Genomic DNA, 17641 nt, shown 5'->3' with positions numbered 1-17641 from the left:
GAAGTCCCTCCCTAAACCTCTCCACCTCCCTCTCTAAGACCGTGCTTAAAACCTACCTCTTTAACAAACTTTTAATCACCCCTCCTAATATCTCCTTCTTTGGCTTGGTGTCAATTTTTTTGTCTGATTACGCTCCTGTGAGACGCCTCGGGATTGTTTCTCTACGTTGCAAATTGTCGTTGTATATTTCCCAACTAGCGAAGCTCATATCCGAATGTTTAACACGCTGGTACCACATTCCTCTGTGCCGATTTTTAGGCAGGCACTAAGTCGATTATTGTAAAGGAGTTTAAAAGATGGGAGTGTTAGCCAACTTGATGCTAAATATGTCCAACCAATGCAGAGCAGGAATTAACAACGCCAATAGGATTTCTGAAATACGTAGCCAAAACAATGAGGTACAAGTCAAAGCAGGTGTCGGTCTTCGTTGCCGTGGACATTGCATCCAGTTCTGGTCGCTAAGAAACAAGAGAGGCAATCATGGGCTTGGGGAAGTCTAGAGAAGAGTCGGCGAGTCTGATCCCCAGTGTCGGGGGCCTGAGTTATGGGGAAAGGCCGGAGAGACTTGGGCTCTTCAACCTTGAAAGGAGTCGTCCGAGAGGTCACCTCATGGAGGTATGTTAGACTGTTAAGAGAATTGTAAAGGTGAATCTGGCATCGTACTTTAAATTAAAGTGCAAGGGGCTGCACAGGTTCAAACCAGTAAAAAGGTCATTTTGGGACGAACATCTGGAAACTCTTCTTCACACAGAGCGGTCAACATGTGGAATAAACTTCCAGGTAGATTAGCGGAGACAAAAGAAGAACTGGAATAATTTAAGAAACAATTGGATGCTACACTGGGGGGAATGGTAGGACCTCTCTGGATGAATGAACTAAGAGGGGCTGAATGGCCTTCCTCAACCTGAATTATCTTCAGAGATGAATGTGTGACAGTGAGCTGCTCAAATGGAGTTTTTCTCACTCGTGTGAGAACTTCACTGACGGAGCAATCTGCCCACCTTACGTATTTCATCGAATGTACAGCACAGAAACAGGCCATTCGGCCCAACTGGTCCATGCTGGTGTTTATGCTCCACATGAGCCTCCTCCCTCCCCACTTCATCTCACCCGATCAGCATAACCTTCTGTTCCTTTCTCCCTCATGTGTTTATCAAGCTTCCCCTTAAATGCATCTATGCTATTCACCTCAACTACTCCTTGTGGGAGCAAGTTCCACATTCTCACCACTCTCTGGGTAAAGAAGTTTCTCCTGAATTCCTTATTGGATTTATTAGTGACTATTTTACATTTATGACCCCTAATTTTGGACTCCCCCACAAATGGAAACATCTTCTCTACGTCTACCCTATCGAACCCCTTCATAATTATAAAGACCTCGATCAGGTCACCTCTCAAACTTCTCTTTCCTAGAGAAAAGCCTGTTCAGTCTTTCCTGATAGTTATAACCTCTCAGTTCTGGTATCATCCTTGTAAATCTTTTTCTTGCACCTTCTCCAAATGCCTCTATATGCAAGCAGCGAATATCAAATGAGAGGTTGGCTCACTTTGATCTGCCCAGCACAAAACTGTTCTATTACCAAACCCGTGTCAGTGCAGGTGGAGCAGTGCATCAATTAGATCAGGGTTTTTCCGTCGTGATTCAGCTTTGATGTGGACAATGCCTGGTTTTACAGATGGAGGATTCTGAAAGGACAGTGCAGCAGATAGGGGCATTCTCAGAAGGCATCAACAACCTTACAGTGAGTACGGTGCCTTTGATTAAAACTGCTTTGTGACCTGCGTGTGCCTCCAGTCACTCAGCTCCATGCACGGCACTTTAACGAACTCAAATTGCACCTAACGTCCATTTCGTGATGTGGAAAATTAACCTCAAACCTGCTGCCGACACGAAGCTTCTCACTACTACGGTATCACGTGTGTTCTGTAAATTGTGAGCAGGGTGACATTGTCTGTTTGTCAAAAATTGTAAGGAATCTTACAACACCAGGTTATGGTCCAACTGTTGTAAGATTCCTTACATTTGTCAACCCCAGTCCATCACCGGCATCTCCACATCATGTCAAAAATTGAGGCATCATACATTCACTCTAAATATTTCTGGGATATCTCCAGTGTCCTATTAGATGGCCCCTTCTATGAATCTTGCCTGTCCCTCCTTGCCCCCCTCTTTAGAAGGTGTCGACTCCCACCACGGTACAATTCCGTAGGTACCAGTTGTCCCTTAGCGCCTCATCATATTGGCCATTCTTGATGTGGGAATGGTAGTAGCCTGGGCCCCAGTCGATGGTGAGTTTGTCCAGCTTGTGGGGATGGTCGAAGCTGTTAACTGTAGACGGAGAATGTCGGCAGACTGTAGACCGTGGACTCGGCAAGATTCATCTCCACCTCCACCTCAGCCCGTCTGCTACTGAAACTCTCATCCGTGCCTTTGCCACCTCCGGAACTTGGCTATTCCAATGCTCTCCTGGCCGGCCTCCCATCCTCCATCCTGCAAAAAACTTCAGCTCGTCCAAAACTCTGCTGCCCGTACCCTATCCCACCCAAATCCAACTCGCCCATCACTCCCTGTCCCCAAATGCTTCAAATTTGAAATCATCATTCTCACCTCTGAATCCCTTCATGGCTTCACCCCTCCCTGTTTCTATGAGCTCTTCCAAACCTACGACCCCCTTTGCCCTCAAACTCCCCATTCCTTGACATTGGCCTCCCGTGTATCCCTTCACTTCGTCCCACCATTGGCGGCCATGCCTTCAGCCGCCCGGGCCCTAAGCTCTGCAATTCTCTCCCGAGACCCCACTCCTCCTTTCCACCTGCCTCGCCTCCTTTGAGGTCCTCCTGAAAACCCACCTCTTTTACTCATCTTTTTGTCAACACCCCCCCCTCCCCCACCGCAAACCCAACAGCTCCCCTTTTGGATCAAGAATCCATTTTGTTTCTCCTCCCCTTGGGATGTTTCTCTTTGTTGGAAGGGGCTGGATAAACGGCAGTTGCCGTTAGCTGACTGCCAATGGCAGGCTGCTCTTGGTCAGTGTCGACAAGCTGCCAACGATGGGCAGGCCGTCGACGCTATAGACAGGATGCCAACTATTGACGGTCAGTGGCAGGGGTCTATCGACAGGATAACAAGCAAGTGCTGGCATTGCCACCTCAACACCGACCAGCTAATCAGCACACACCATCTGGATGGCCAGATGCCAACGCACGGTGCGAATACAACCTAACCCATTGGAAGAGCTGTGAAAATCGTGTTTAAGTGGCATCATTGGCATGATAGGTTTCGATTAATATTCGGTCAGAAATACAACTACTCAAACAGGTGGCATCAGCTAAATGCAGTTTAGATGTCATTGATATGGAATATCGAGCTTTACACAAATACATTAATCCTTTAAATAGTGGAGGTGGATTTCAGTCCAAGGCAAATGTGATCAGCGGACATTCTGCCCTTGAGGGAAGGAACCCTGCCGTCCTGACCCGGTCTGGGCCTATACGTGACTCCAGTCCCCACACCAACGCGGTTGTGTCTTAACTGCCCTCTGAAGTGGCCCAGCAAGCCACTCGGTTACATCAAAGTAGAAGGCCCACCACCATCTCCTCCAGGCAACTAGGGGACGGGCAATAAATGGCGGCCTTGCCAGAGACACCGACATCCCGAGATTAGGCTTAATTTTACACCCATTTTGAAGAGGTGTAATTGCAGGAAAGCTGTCCATAAAAGAAAGAACGAAAGGAATTGCATTTATATAGCACCTTTCGCGACCTCAGGATGTCCCAAAGCACCTGACGGCCATTGAAGTACTTTTGAAGTGTAGTCACTGTTGTGATGTAGGAAACGAGGCAGCCAATTTGCGCACAGCAAGATCCCACAAACAGCAGTGAGATACTGAACAGATAATCTGTTTTTTAGTGATGTTGGTTGAGTGTTAAGTGTTGGCCAGGACCCCGGGGGGAACTCCCCTTCGAAATAATGGCTGTGGGATCTTTTCATCCAATTGAGAGGACAAACAGGGCCTCGGTTTAGACCATAAGACCATAAGAGATAGGAGCAGGAGTAGGCCATTCGGCCCCTCGAGCCTGCTCCGCCATTCAATAAGATCATGGCTGATCTGATTTTTACCTCAACTCCACTTTCCCGCCCTTTCCCCATATCCTTTGACTCCCTCGCTGATCAAAAATCTGTCTAACTCAGCCTTGAATGTATTCAATGACTCAGCCTCCACAGCTTTTTGGGGTAAAGAATTCCAAAGATTCACGACCCTCTGGGCGAAAAAATTCCTCCTAATTTCCGTCTTAAACGGGCGACCCCTTATTCTGAGACTATGCCCCCTAGTTTTAGATTCCCCCATGAGGGGTAACATCCTCTCAGCATCTACCCTATCGAGTCCCCTCAGAATCTTGTATGTTTCAATAAGGTCTCCTCTCATTCTTCTAAACTCCAATGAGTATAGACCCAATCTGTTCAATCTTTCCTCATATGACAATCCTTCCATACCCGGAATCAACCTAGTGAACCTTCTCTGAACTGCCAGGGGAATGTCAATGGATGTTATTTATATGGACTTCCAGAAGGAATTTGATAAGGTCCTGCATAAGAGACTGTTAGCTAAGTTAGAAGCCCATGGAATCGAGGGAAAAGTACGGACTTGGTTAGGAAATTGGCTGAGCGAAAGGCGACAGAGAGTAGGGATAATGGGAAGGTACTCATATTGGCAGGATGTGACTAGTGGAGTCCCGCAGGGATCTGTCTTGGAGCCTCAATTATTCACAATATTTATTAACGACTTAGATGAAGGCATAGAAAGTCTCATATCTAAGTTTGCCGATGACACAAAGATTGGTGGCATTGTAAGCAGTGTAGATGAAAACATAAAATTACCAAGAGATATTGATAGATTAGGTGAATGGGCAAAACTGTGGCAAATGGAATTCAATGTAGATAAATGTGAGGTCATCCACTTTGGATCAAAAAAGGATAGAACAGGGTACTTTCTAAATGGTAAAAAGTTAAAACCAGTGGATGTCGAAAGGGACTTAGGGGTTTAGGTACATCGATCATTGAAGTGTCATGAACAGGTGCAGAAAATAAACAAGAAGGCTAATGGAATGCTGGCCTTTATACCTAGAGGACTAGAGTACAAAGGGGCAGAAGTTATGCTGCAGCTATACAAAACCCTGGTTAGACCGCACCTGGAGTACTGTGAGCAGTTCTGGGCACCGCACCTTTGGAAGGACATATTGGCCTTGGAGGGAGTGCAGCGTAGGTTTACTAGAATGATACCCGGACTTCAAGGGTTAAGTTACGAGGAGAGATTACACAAATTGGGGTTGTATTCTATGGACTTTCGCAGGTTAAGGGGTGATCTGATCGAAGTTTATAAGATATTAAGGGGAACGGATAGGGTGGATAGAGAGAAACTATTTCCGCTGGTTGGGGATTCTAGGAGTAGGGGGCACAGTCTGAAAATTAGAGCCAGACCTTTCAGGAGTGAGATTAGAAAACATTTCTACACACAAAGGGTGGTAGAAGTTTGGAACTCTCTTCCGCAAACGGCAATTGATACTAGCTCAATTGCTAAATTTAAATCTGAGATAGATAGCTTTTTGGCAACCAAAGGTATTAAGGGATATGGGCCAAAGGCAGGTATATGGAGTTAGATCACAGATCAGCCATGATCTTATCAAATGGCGGAGCAGGCACGAGGGGCTGAATGGCCTACTCCTGTTCCTATGTTCCTATGCCTCCAATGCAAGTATGTCCTTCCTTAAATAAGGGCACCAGAACTGTACGCAGTACTCCAGGTGTGGTCTCACCAGCACCCTGTGGGTATGAAGTGGCAACCTTCTGACTCGGAGGCGAGATTGCTACCCACTGAGCCACGGCGGACACCCTTGTAGGGCCTTGCTCTGTGCAAAATGGCTGCCCCGTTTGCCTCCATTACATTCACTGCGTGTCAAAGTAACTCATTCTAGGTGAAATGCTTTTGGCCATTCCAGATGTGAGGAGGCACGACAACAATGAAACTGTGTTTCTTCTTTCACTCCTCCTTCACAATGATGCACAAATGCCCACGAGCCACTCCGGCTCAGAGGACATTTTGTGAGGATATCACTGCACAGAAAGAGGCCATTCGGCCCATCGTGCCTGTGCCGGCTCTTTGAAAGAGCTGTGCAATTAGTCCCACTTCCCCTGACCTTTCCCCATCGCCCTGCAAATTTTTCCTTTTCAAGTATTTATCCAATTCCCTTTCGAAAGTTACTATTGAATCTGCTTCCACCGCCCTTTCAGATCGTAACAACTCGCTGCGTAAAAAAAACTCCCCACCCCCCCTCTGGTTCCTTTGCCAATTATCTTAAATCTGTGTCCTCTGGTTAAATATTGACAGTCAGCCCTTCAGACGTGCTCACCGTACACCACGTCATCGGCCAGCTTGCAAATGAGCAAACCGTAGCACTCCAGCGGCAACTGACTAATGTTGTAACTCTGCACATTGCCTTTCGCTTTCAGACCCGGCTAACGCAAGATGAGACGCCAAGGTACAGGTTTGACGGGCTGGCCATTGCGGGAGAGGAGCTGCGTTATTAACAATACGTTTGTGAAAAACTCATTGCTTGCATCTCTGGCCTCCAAACCCTTCCGTGCCTCCAAAGAGCAATAACATTTGGGAGATTTCTTTTTGCACCGCCAAGAAAGATTCGAAAGAAGGCATTGCAGCGTTATTTATTTGGACTCTTTTCAAGTCAAGTTTCAATCGAATATCTGGAGCTGATTACAAAAAATATATCCCTGCTTTGTGGAGCCAAGGAAACAATTGAATTCAATTTTGTAAATTAGCCAGGATTTTTTATTTAATATATTTGTGTGTGTGTGTGTTCAAAATTTAATTATTAGTGGCTATAAGATTTAGGGTTTTGGCTTTTTCTTGGTTGCATCTGCATTTTTACAAAAGAAAGGGCTGTTTTTGTTTTAGATATTCAATTATAGTTGAGTTTAATGCGTGTTTTATGTAAATTAATTTAAACACCCTTTAGCTATAGGATAGATTATGGAAATTTAAGGTTCTTTAAAGGTCCTGTTTCTTAAAGGTACGTAAATGTTTTCCCTTTTGTTTTATACAAAAATCCAATGGATTTATTTTAATTGTGCCTGTAAAATCGTTAAATCGTACAGCACCGAAAGAGGCCATTCGGCCCATTGTGCCTGTGCTGGCTCTTTGAAAGAGCTATCCAATCAGCCCGACTCTTTCCCCATAGCCCTGCAAATTTTTCCTTTTCAAGTATTTATCCAATTCTCCTTTTGAAAGTTACTATTGAATCTGCTTCCACCGCCCTTTCAGGCAGCGCATTCCAGATCATAACAACTCGCTGCGTTAAAAAAAATTCTCCTCATCTCCCCTCTGGTTCTTTTGCCAATTATCTTAGATCTGTGTCCTCTGGTTACTGACTCTCCTGCCAGTGGGAACATTTTCTCCCTGTCTGCTCCATCAAAATCCCTCATGATTTTGAACACCTCTATCAAATCTCCCCTTAACCTTCTCTGCTCTAAGGAGAACAACCCCAGCTTCTCGAGTCTCTCCACATAACTGAAGTCCCTCGTCCCTGGTGCCATTCTGGTAAATCTCCTCTGATGTGCATTGTGAAGTAACATTAACAGCAGCTGAGCCAAGCTGACTCAACTTATGAACATAACTTGCACTGTGAGAGGTAATGCCACGAAAAATGGGTGAAAGTTTTAAAATGAGCTTCTCCTTAAGATTAAAGCCCTAATTATATATATAAAAAAACTGATTGTGGTTTCTTGTGATTCTTTAAACTGGAGTTGTCTCGGGACAGTGAAATGGTCCATGTCATTAATAATGTCATTTTGTTGTAACAATTCTTGTTTGGATGTGTCACTGTATAATTTATAAGAACATAAGAACATAAGAAATAGGAGCAGGAGTAGGCCAATCGGCCCCTCGAGCCTGCTCCGCCATTCAATAAGATCATGGCTGATCTGATCCTAACCTCAAATCTAAATTCATGTCCAATTTCCTGCCCGCTCCCCGTAACCCCTAATTCCCTTTACTTCGAGGAAACTGTCTATTTCTGTTTTAAATTTATTTCATGATGTAGCTTCCTGGGGCAGCAAATTCCACAGACCTACTACCCTCTGAGTGAAGAAGTTTCTCCTCATCTCAGTTTTGAAAGAGCAGCCCCTTATTCTAAGATTATGCCCCCTAGTTCTAGTTTCACCCATCCTTGGGAACATCCTTACCGCATCCACCCGATCAAGCCCCTTCACAATCTTATATGTTTCAATAAGATCGCCTCTCAGTCTTCTGAACTCCAATGAGTAGAGTCCCAATCTACTCAACCTCTCCTCATATGTCCGCCCCCTCATCCCCGGGATTAACCGAGTGTACTGCCTCGAGAGCAAGTATGTCTTTTCTTAAGTATGGAGACCAAAACTGTATGCAGTATTCCAGGTGCGGTCTCACCAATACCTTATATAACTGCAGCAATACCTCCCTGTTTTTATATTCTATCCCCCTAGCAATAAAAGCCAACATTCCGTTGGCCTTCTTGATCACCTGCTGCACCTGCATACTAACTTTTTGATTTTCTTGCACGAGGACCCCCAGATCCCTTTGTACTGCAGTACTTTCCAGTTTCTCGCCATTAAGATAATAACTTGCTCTCTGATTTTTCCTGCCAATTTTACGGTAAAGGTACATTATAAAAGGCATTTCAAGTGACTTATTTCAAATGCCTTTATTGCCGTGTTAGCAGTCTTTCTATGGAGTTACTCACAATAAGTCAGGTTATACTGTGTAATTCACGACGTCGCTAAGGGAGATCTACATTTAAAGTGGCCCGTCCCTTTAACATAATAAAGTCTAATTGTTGGCACATGATTAGAGTTAAATTTCTGTTTCTTGAGGGAAGTTTGCAAACGGCAAAAATGCTTAAAAATCACTGGCTTCAGATCAGGAAAAAGGCAGCAAAAAACGGTTGACTTTGTTCGGGTTTTTTTTGTGTACTTTGGACACTTTGAACTCTGACATTGGAACCAGGGTTGTGAGAAAGACCTTTCTGAAACTTTTATAGACATGTTTTAAAACTGCCTTATTTTTGAATCTTTGAGAAAACATCCCATCTGACCTCAATTATCTTTCCCTGGTAAATTGTTTCAAGAAATAACTTAGAGAATTGAGCTTCATTATGGCACTCATACAATCGCACGGCACAGAAGGAGGTAATTCGGCCCATCGCACCATTCTAGTAAATCTCCTCTGATGTGAGTTGTGACGTAACATTAACAGCAACTGAGCCAAGCTGACACTGAACTTATGAACATAACTTGAATGAGCTATCCATTTCGTCCCACTCCCCCCTGCTCTTTCCCCGTAGCCCTGCAAATTTTTCCTTTTCAAGTCTTTATCCAATTCCCTTTTGAAAGTTACCATTGAATCTGCTTCCACCGCCCTTTCAGGCAGCGCGTTCCAGATCATCACAGCTCGCTGTGTAAACCAATTTACATAAGAACATAAGAAATAGGAGCAGGAGTAGGCCAATCGGCCCCTCGAGCCTGCTCCGCCATTCAATAAGATCATGGCTGATCTGATCCTAACCTCAAATCTAAATTCATGTCCAATTTCCTGCCCGCTCCCCGTAACCCCTAATTCCCTTTACTTCGAGGAAACTGTCTATTTCTGTTTTAAATTTATTTCATGATGTAGCTTCCACAGCTTCCTGGGGCAGCAAATTCCACAGACCTACTACCCTCTGAGTGAAGAAGTTTCTCCTCATCTCACTTTTGAAAGAGCAGTCCCTTATTCTAAGATTATGCCCCCTAGTTCTAGTTTCACCCATCCTTGGGAACATCCTTACTGCATCCACCCGATCAAGCCCCTTCACAATCTTATATGTTTCAATAAGATCGCCTCTCATTCTTCTGAACTCCAATGAGTAGAGTCCCAATCTACTCAACCTCTCCTCATATGTCCACCCCCTCATCCCCGGGATTAACCGAGTGAACCTTCTTTGTACTGCCTCGAGAGCAAGTATGTCTTTTCTTAAGTATGGAGACCAAAACTGTATGCAGTATTCCAGGTGCGGTCTCACCAATACCTCATATTTCTCCTCATCTCACCTCTGGTCCTTATGCCAATCATCTTAAACCTTCTTCTCTCTGGGTCTGCGCTTCTGTGATTTTTCTACAAAGTCCAAATACAATTTAAAAACAAAACTGCAGAAGGATTAGGTCAATGTGCTGCAGCGCCGAGAATCAGGGAACTTTACAGCATAGATGGAGGCCATTCAGCCCATCGTGCTTGTACCAGCACCATGAAAGAGCTATCCACTTAGTCCCATTCCCTTAATCTTTACCCACACATTTTATTATTTCTTTTGCAAATATTTAACTACTTCCCTTCTAAGCTGTGACTCATAGAATTACATGGAATTTACAGCACAGAAACAGGCCATTCGGCCCAACCGGTCAATACCGGTGTTTATGCTCCACACGAGCCTCCTCCCACCTGACTTCATCTCAGCCCATCAGCATATCCTTCTGTCCTTTTCTCCCTCACGTACTGATCTAGTTTCCCCTTTAAATGCATCTAAATATTGGCCAAGATACCGGAGAGAACTCCCCTGCTCTTCTTCGAAATAGCGCCATGGGATCTTATACACCCACCTGAGAGCTACTGCGGCAGGTAGCACTCTGGCCTCCGAGCCAGGAGGTCATGGGTTCACGCCCGCACTCCAGAGACTTGAGCACAAAATCTAGGCTGACACTCCCAGTACAGTGCTGAGGGAGTGCTGCACTGTCGGATGAGTCGTCTTTCGGATGCAGGAGTGATTATCAAACAAAATTTGACACCGAGCCACATAAGGAGATATTAGGACAGGTGACCAAAAGCTTGGACAAAGAGATAGATTTTAAGAAGCAATATTGATATATTAGGTGAATGGGCAAAACTGTGGCAAATGGAATTCAATGTAGACAAATGTGAGGTCATCCACTTTGGATCAAAAAAGGATAGAACAGGGTACTTTCTAAATGGTAAAAAGTTAAAAACAGTGGATGTCCAAAGGGACTTAGGGGTTCAGGTACATAGATCATTGAAGTGTCATGAAAGTGCAGAAAATAATCAATAAGGCTAATGGAATGCTGGCCTTTATATCTCGAGGACTGGAGTACAAGGGGGCAGAAGTTATGCTGCAGCTATACAAAACCCTGGTTAGACCGCACCTGGAGTACTGTGAGCAGTTCTGGGCACCGCACCTTCGGAAGGACATATTGGCCTTGGAGGGAGTGCAGCGTAGGTTTACTAGAATGATACCCGGACTTCAAGGGTTAAGTTACGAGGAGAGATTACACAAATTGGGGTTGTATTCTCTGGAGTTTCGAAGGTTAAGGGGTGATCTGATCGAAGTTTATAAGATATTAAGGGGAACAGATAGGGTGGATAGAGAGAAACTATTTCCACTGGTTGGGGATTCTAGGAGTAGGGGGCACAGTCTAAAAATTAGAGCCAGACCTTTCAGGAGCGAGATTAGAAAACATTTCTACACACAAAGGGTGGTAGAAGTTTGGAACTCTCTTCCGCAAACGGCAATTGATACTAGCTCAATTGCTAAATTTAAATCTGAGATAGATAGCTTTTTGGCAACCAAAGGTATTAAGGGATATGGGCCAAAGGCAGGTATATGGAGTTAGATCCCAGATCAGCCATGATCTTATCAAATGGCGGAGCAGGCACGAGGGGCTGAATGGCCTACTCCTGTTCCTATGTTCCAATGTTTTGCAGCACTTTCTGTTTTTCCAGCATCCGCGGTATTTTGCTTTCGGATGCGTCAATTCTCATCTTGCTTCCCTCAGGTTTGGGGAGGTTTAGCTGCGAGTACTTTTTCTGAGCTGCGAGTACTTTTTCCAAATCCCTATCACAAATTGGGATTCAGTTTGCATCCCAATTTGTGATAAGTCTTTCCTAAATAAGTTTGCAAAGCAATAATCATCTGAGTCCCACCTAAGTACTGCAGAAAACGCCTCTATTTGCAAGTCAAAAACCCCGACCTTTGTACCTGTGGTGACTCATTCTGCAGTCAGTTCTTCAAACTCTCGTGGCTTTTGTTTAAAAGTTGAGGAAGTGGATCTGTGTAAAACGTAGGACCAGATCGCGCAACCCCTGAATTGCAGACTGCACTGGCTCACAAGCAAGCTACAACCGTAGACTGTAAGTAGAGAGTCCTTTGGGTTATATTACTACAAAATGTGAATCCACCACAGAGACCTTGTAACAGGCAACAGGAGTGAAAAAAGGTTGAGCCTCAGCTGGAGTATTGTGTCCAATTCTGGGCACCGCACTTTAGGAAGGATGTCAAGGCCTTGGAGAGGGTGCAGAGGGTTTTAGCAGAGTGTTACCGGGGATGAGGGAGACATTTATATAAGGTATTGGTGAGACCGCACCTGGAATACTGCATACAGTTTTGGTCTCCATACTTAAGAAAAGACACACTTGCTCTCGAGGCAGTACAAAGAAGGTTCACTCGGTTAATCCCGGGGATGAGGGGGCGGACATATGAGGAGAGGTTGAGTAGATTGGGACTCTACTCATTGGAGTTCAGAAGAATGAGAGGCGATCTTATTGAAACATATAAGATTGTGAAGGGGCTTGATCGGGTGGATGCGGTAAGGATGTTCCCAAGGATGGGTGAAACTAGAACTAGGGGGCATAATCTTAGAATAAGGGGCTGCTCTTTCAAAACTGAGATGAGGAGAAACTTCTTCACTCAGAGGGTAGTATGTCTGTGGAATTTGCTGCCCCAGGAAGCTGTGGAAGCTACATCATGAAATAAATTTAAAACAGAAATAGACAGTTTCCTCGAAGTAAAGGGAATTAGGGGTTACGGGGAGCGGGCAGGAAATTGGACATGAATTTAGATTTGAGGTTAGGACCAGATCAGCCATGATCTTATTGAATGGCGGAGCAGGCTCGAGGGGCCGATTGGCCTACTCCTGATCCTATTTCTTATGTTCTTATTCTGTGCTGTAAGATTCTATGAATGAAAATGGATTCCATTTGCATGAATGGCTTGGTAGCTGCTGTTTCAGAGGATGTTTGTAGCTTTTGCGATTTTTATGTCCAACGGACGTTTGTCTGCGGGTTGAAACTCCACTCCTGGTATCGTCGCAATTTAATTACGGTTTGAATTTGATTAAGGTGTCAGCTACGGCTCAGTGGTAGCTCCCTCGCCTCTGAGTCAGAAAGTTGCATGGGTTCAGGTCCCACTCCAGAGACTCTGAGCCCGTAATGTCGTGCGGGAGTTCTGCTCTGTCGGAGGTGCCGTCTTTTGGATGAGCCGTCAAACCGAGGTCCCGTTTGCCCTCTAAAGTGGACGAGAAAGATCCCAAGGCATTACTTGGAAGAAGAGCAGGGGAGTTCTCCCAGTGTCCTGGGCCAATATTTACCCCTCAACCAACATCACTAAATCAGATGACCTGGTCACTATCTCATTGCTGTTCGTGGGATCTTGCTGTGCGCAAATCGGCTGCCGCGTTTCCTACATTACAACAGTGACTACACTTCATTTCATTGGCTGTAAAGCGCTTTGAGACGTCCTGAGGCCGTGAAAGGCGCTATATAAATGCAAGTCTTTCTTTTCTTTTCCTGTCTCCTCCAAAAGATTAAATATAAGATCCTCGTCCTTTTCTACTAATCCCTCCATAGCCTCTTACTGCGCGCACCTCCAGCTTTGCATTCACTCCCATTCCCTTCAGTCTTCACTGTGCAAGTTGTTGGAGTGGAGAGATTGTGCATTTTTCCTTTATTCATTCTCAGCTTGTTGCTGGCGAGGCCGGCATTTATTGCCCATCCCTAATTGCCCTTGAGAAGGTGGTGGTGAGCCGCCTTCTTGAACCGCTGCAGTCCGTGTGGTGACGGTTCTCCCACAGTGCTGTTAGGAAGGGAGTTCCAGGATTTTGACCCAGTGACGATGAAGGAACGGCCGATATATTTCCAAGTCGGGATGGTGTGTGACTTGGAGGGGAACGTGCAGGTGGTGTTGTTCCCATGTACCTGCTGCTCTTGTCCTTCTAGGTGGTAGAGGTCACGGGTTTGGCTGTTGAAGGAGCCTTGGCGAGTTGCTGCAGTGCATCCTGTGGATGGTACACACTGCAGCCACTGTGCGCCGGTGGTGAAGGGAGTGAATGTTTAGGGTGGTGGATGGGGTGCCAATCAAGCGGGCTGCTTTATCCCAATAGATCTCCATCCAATTGTTTTAAATTAAAACATTGATTATTGGTTATTGTATGAGTACGGTAGCATAGTGGTCATGTTACTGGACTATTAATGCAGAGGCTTGGACTAATAATTCTGGAGACATGAGTTCAAATCCTGCCATGGGCAGCTGGGGAATTTAAATTCAGTTAATTCAGGAATAATTTTTAAAAAGCTAGTATCAGTAATGGTGGCCATGAAACTACCGGATTGTCGTAAAAACCCATCTGGTTCACTAATGTCCTTTCGGGAAGAAAACCTGCCGTCCGCACCCAGTCGGGCCTACATGTGACTCCAGTCCCACAGCAATGTGGTTGATTCTTAACTGCCCTCTGAAACGGCCTAGCAAGACACTCAATCAAGAAGGCGGCTCACCACCACCTTCTCAAGGGGCAATTAGGGATGGGCAATAAATGCCGGCCTCGCCAGCGACGCCCACATCCCATGAACGACTAAAAAACGAATTCTAACGCTGTACATGTTCCTTTGTTTATGATTGAATGGGTTTAACTTGTTTTATATCTTCAGGAAACTGAAATTTAGTTGGATGAAATTAAGTCGGAACCAAATATGACCGCTAACATCATAAAGGATTTTCTGAAACTACCAGAAAAATATAACTTTGTTCAACAATTCAACCAGAGCATCATCTTTGCTTCACAAAGGACCAAGGAATACATTGGTTTCAAGGACCCTGAGTCAAAACTGAAGATAAATAATTCTACCCTCACCGATATTTTCTTGATGACCTACATTAACCGAAGTGTCCAGTGTAAGCTGACCGAAGCGATCAGTTGTACGCCAATGACGAAAGAGCAGACCATCCTCTTGGGAACGGACTGGATTTGGGCCGTGCAGGACCCGCCCTGTAAAAACCCCAAGGTGCAGATAGCGGTGCAGGTCATCCACGTGGAGGGTGAAGAGGAGGAGACGACGGAGAGGAGGCTTCCGCTCACCGAGTCCATGAAGCTGGCGAAGGAAGAGTCCATCAACAAGACCGGTCCCAAGAAAATCATTGATTTCTGTTCGTCCGTCGGGAAAGACTGTTATGGGCTGTTTCTTTTCTTTGGGCTCAAGAACGACCCCAAGGCCATCTACGGAGTCCTCAGCAATGACTTCCACGCGCACGTAGGGAATGGCCGAGAAGTTGACAACGCCTTCCTGCTGGATAGCATCGAGAAGACCAAGTCCTTTGTCACTCCAGGAAGAATGTTGGAGCTGGTCCTTCAGAAGGAAGGTGTTCCGCAGAATTTACAGCCAGCCTACGTCAAGTTTACTCAATAACCTGCTCAAGGACAGCGCTCTCGATGAGTTCCGACACGATGCAGGTCACCTGTGAGCTTTTAGGGTGTTCAACTTTCCAACTCGGCAAACTTTATCTTCATCGATTTGAAGAAACTGAACATTTCTTCCCAAACCTGGCGCTTCATTGCTTCTGGAAATGCCTTCCTGTCTATGAGTGGAGAGTTCACCTGATTAACTTCGGTCTACAAGAGGGGCCTCTCTTCATCAGTCTCATCCTGGTTTTGACTTTAGACTCTCGACTTTAGCTTCAAGGTTATGAAGTCACAGGATGACTGAATGGCCTTCACTGCCTGAAAGGGTGGTGGAAGCAGATTCAATAGTGACTTTCAAAAGGGAATTTGATAAATGCTCGAAGGGGAATAATTTGGGGGAAGGAGCAGGGGTGGGTGGGACTAATTGGATGGCTCTTTCAAAGACACAATGGGCCGAATGGCCTCCATCAGGTGCCATAACATTCTATGATTCTATCTGTAATCACAGAGCACTACATTCTGAAAGGATCCAATTTAAAAATTGCAAACATTTATATCCAAAGTGTGTACAAACAGGGTTCAGATGTGTGTACCAATATCTGTGGGACACCTAATAAATAATGATCGCTACAGAGGCCCAAAAATAAATTAAAATTGGAGACTTTTAAAAGGTAATTTTCCTTCTGGTTTCTCAGTTCAGTTTTCATATTCGATTTGTTTATTGCAGATACTGCCATACTTTCAAGTATATTAGAGTCATAGAGTCATAGAGTTATACAGCACGGATAGAGGCCCTTCGGCCCATCGTGTCCGCGCCGGCCATCAGCCCTGTCTACTCTAATCCCATATTCCAGCATTTGGTCCGTAGCCTTGTATGCTATGGCATTTCAAGTGCTCATCCAAATGCTTCTTGAATGTTGTGAGGGTTCCTGCCTCCACAACCCTTTCAGGCAGTGAGTTCCAGACTCCAACCACCCTCTGGGTGAAAAAGTTCTTTCTCAAATCCCCTCTAAACCTCCCGCCTTTTACCTTGAATCTATGTCCCCTTGTTATAGAACCCTCAACGAAGGGAAAAAGCTCCTTAGTATCCATCCTATCTGTGCCCCTCATAATTTTGTACATTCTCGGGACTGTTTAATTCAGTTCAACTCAGAGGTCTCTCTCAACTAATCCCTCCAGCATCATCACCGGTGACCGAAAACAGATGCAAGGTCACAATTAGTCGTCTGAAACATTCCATTTTTAATAGGATTCACCCAATGTCGAGACTCCCTCTTTAAGATACCATTAGTGCTGCTAATTCCATAAGACCATAAGAGATAGGAGCAGGAGTAGGCCATTCGGCCCCTCGAACCTGCTCCGCCATCCAATGAGATCATGGCTGATCTGATTTTTACCTCAACTCCACTTTCCCGCCTTTTCCCCATATCCTTTGACTCCCTCGCTGATCAAAAATTTGTCTAACTCAGCCTTGAATGTATTCAATGACTCAGCCTCCACAGTAAAGAATTCCAAAGATTCACAACCCTCTGGGAGAAGAAATTCCTCCTCATTTCCATCTTAAACGGGTGACCCCTTATTCTGAGACTCTGCCCCCTTAGTTTTAGATTCCCCCATGAGGGGTAACATCCTCTCAGCATCTACCCTATCGAGTCCCCTCAGAATCTTGTATGTTTCAATAAGATCTGCTCTCATTCTTCTAAACTCCAATGAGTATAGACCCAACCTGTTCAATCTTTCCTCATAAGACAACCCTTCCATACCCGGAATCAACCTAGTGAACCTTACCGGTAGACAGGCCTCGGCAATGGGGTCGGGTCTCTCTCCATCTCGGTCTTCCCTCATTTCCACTATCCCATTGAGTAAAAGTTTCTTGTCTTTTACATAGAATTGCTTAGAATGTACAGCACAGAAACAGGCCATTCAGCCCAACAGGTCCATGCTGGTGTTTATGCTCCACACGAGCCTCCTTCCTCCCTACTTCATCTCACTCCATCAAAATATCCTTCTATTCCTTTCTCCCTCGTGTGTTTATCTAGCTTCCCCTTAAATGCACCTATACTATTCGCCTCAACTTCTCCTTGTGGGAGCGAGTTC

General features: G+C 45.2%; 1 protein-coding gene across 1 annotated transcript; it reads left to right on the top strand.

Moving 5' to 3' along the window:
- Window positions 1-12136: 12136 nt before the first annotated feature.
- rep15 (RAB15 effector protein) lies at window positions 12137-15933 on the top strand. Its single transcript, XM_067993564.1, has 2 exons — window positions 12137-12224; window positions 14796-15933. Exon 2 carries the CDS (start codon window positions 14838-14840, stop codon window positions 15549-15551), a length of 714 nt encoding a protein of 237 aa, XP_067849665.1. The 5' UTR covers window positions 12137-12224; window positions 14796-14837; the 3' UTR covers window positions 15552-15933.
- Window positions 15934-17641: the final 1708 nt, after the last annotated feature.

Source organism: Heptranchias perlo, chromosome 12 (genome assembly GCF_035084215.1).
Source record: "Heptranchias perlo isolate sHepPer1 chromosome 12, sHepPer1.hap1, whole genome shotgun sequence".
NCBI classification, from domain to species: Eukaryota; Metazoa; Chordata; class Chondrichthyes; order Hexanchiformes; family Hexanchidae; genus Heptranchias; species Heptranchias perlo.
The sequence above is the reverse complement of the archived record's forward strand: the minus strand, read 5'-3'. Positions and strand labels throughout refer to the sequence as shown.

Coding starts and splice junctions, on each gene's coding strand:
- rep15 (XM_067993564.1), top strand. CDS start 14,838: ATGACCGCTAACATCATAAAGGATTTTCTGAAACTACCAGAAAAATAT.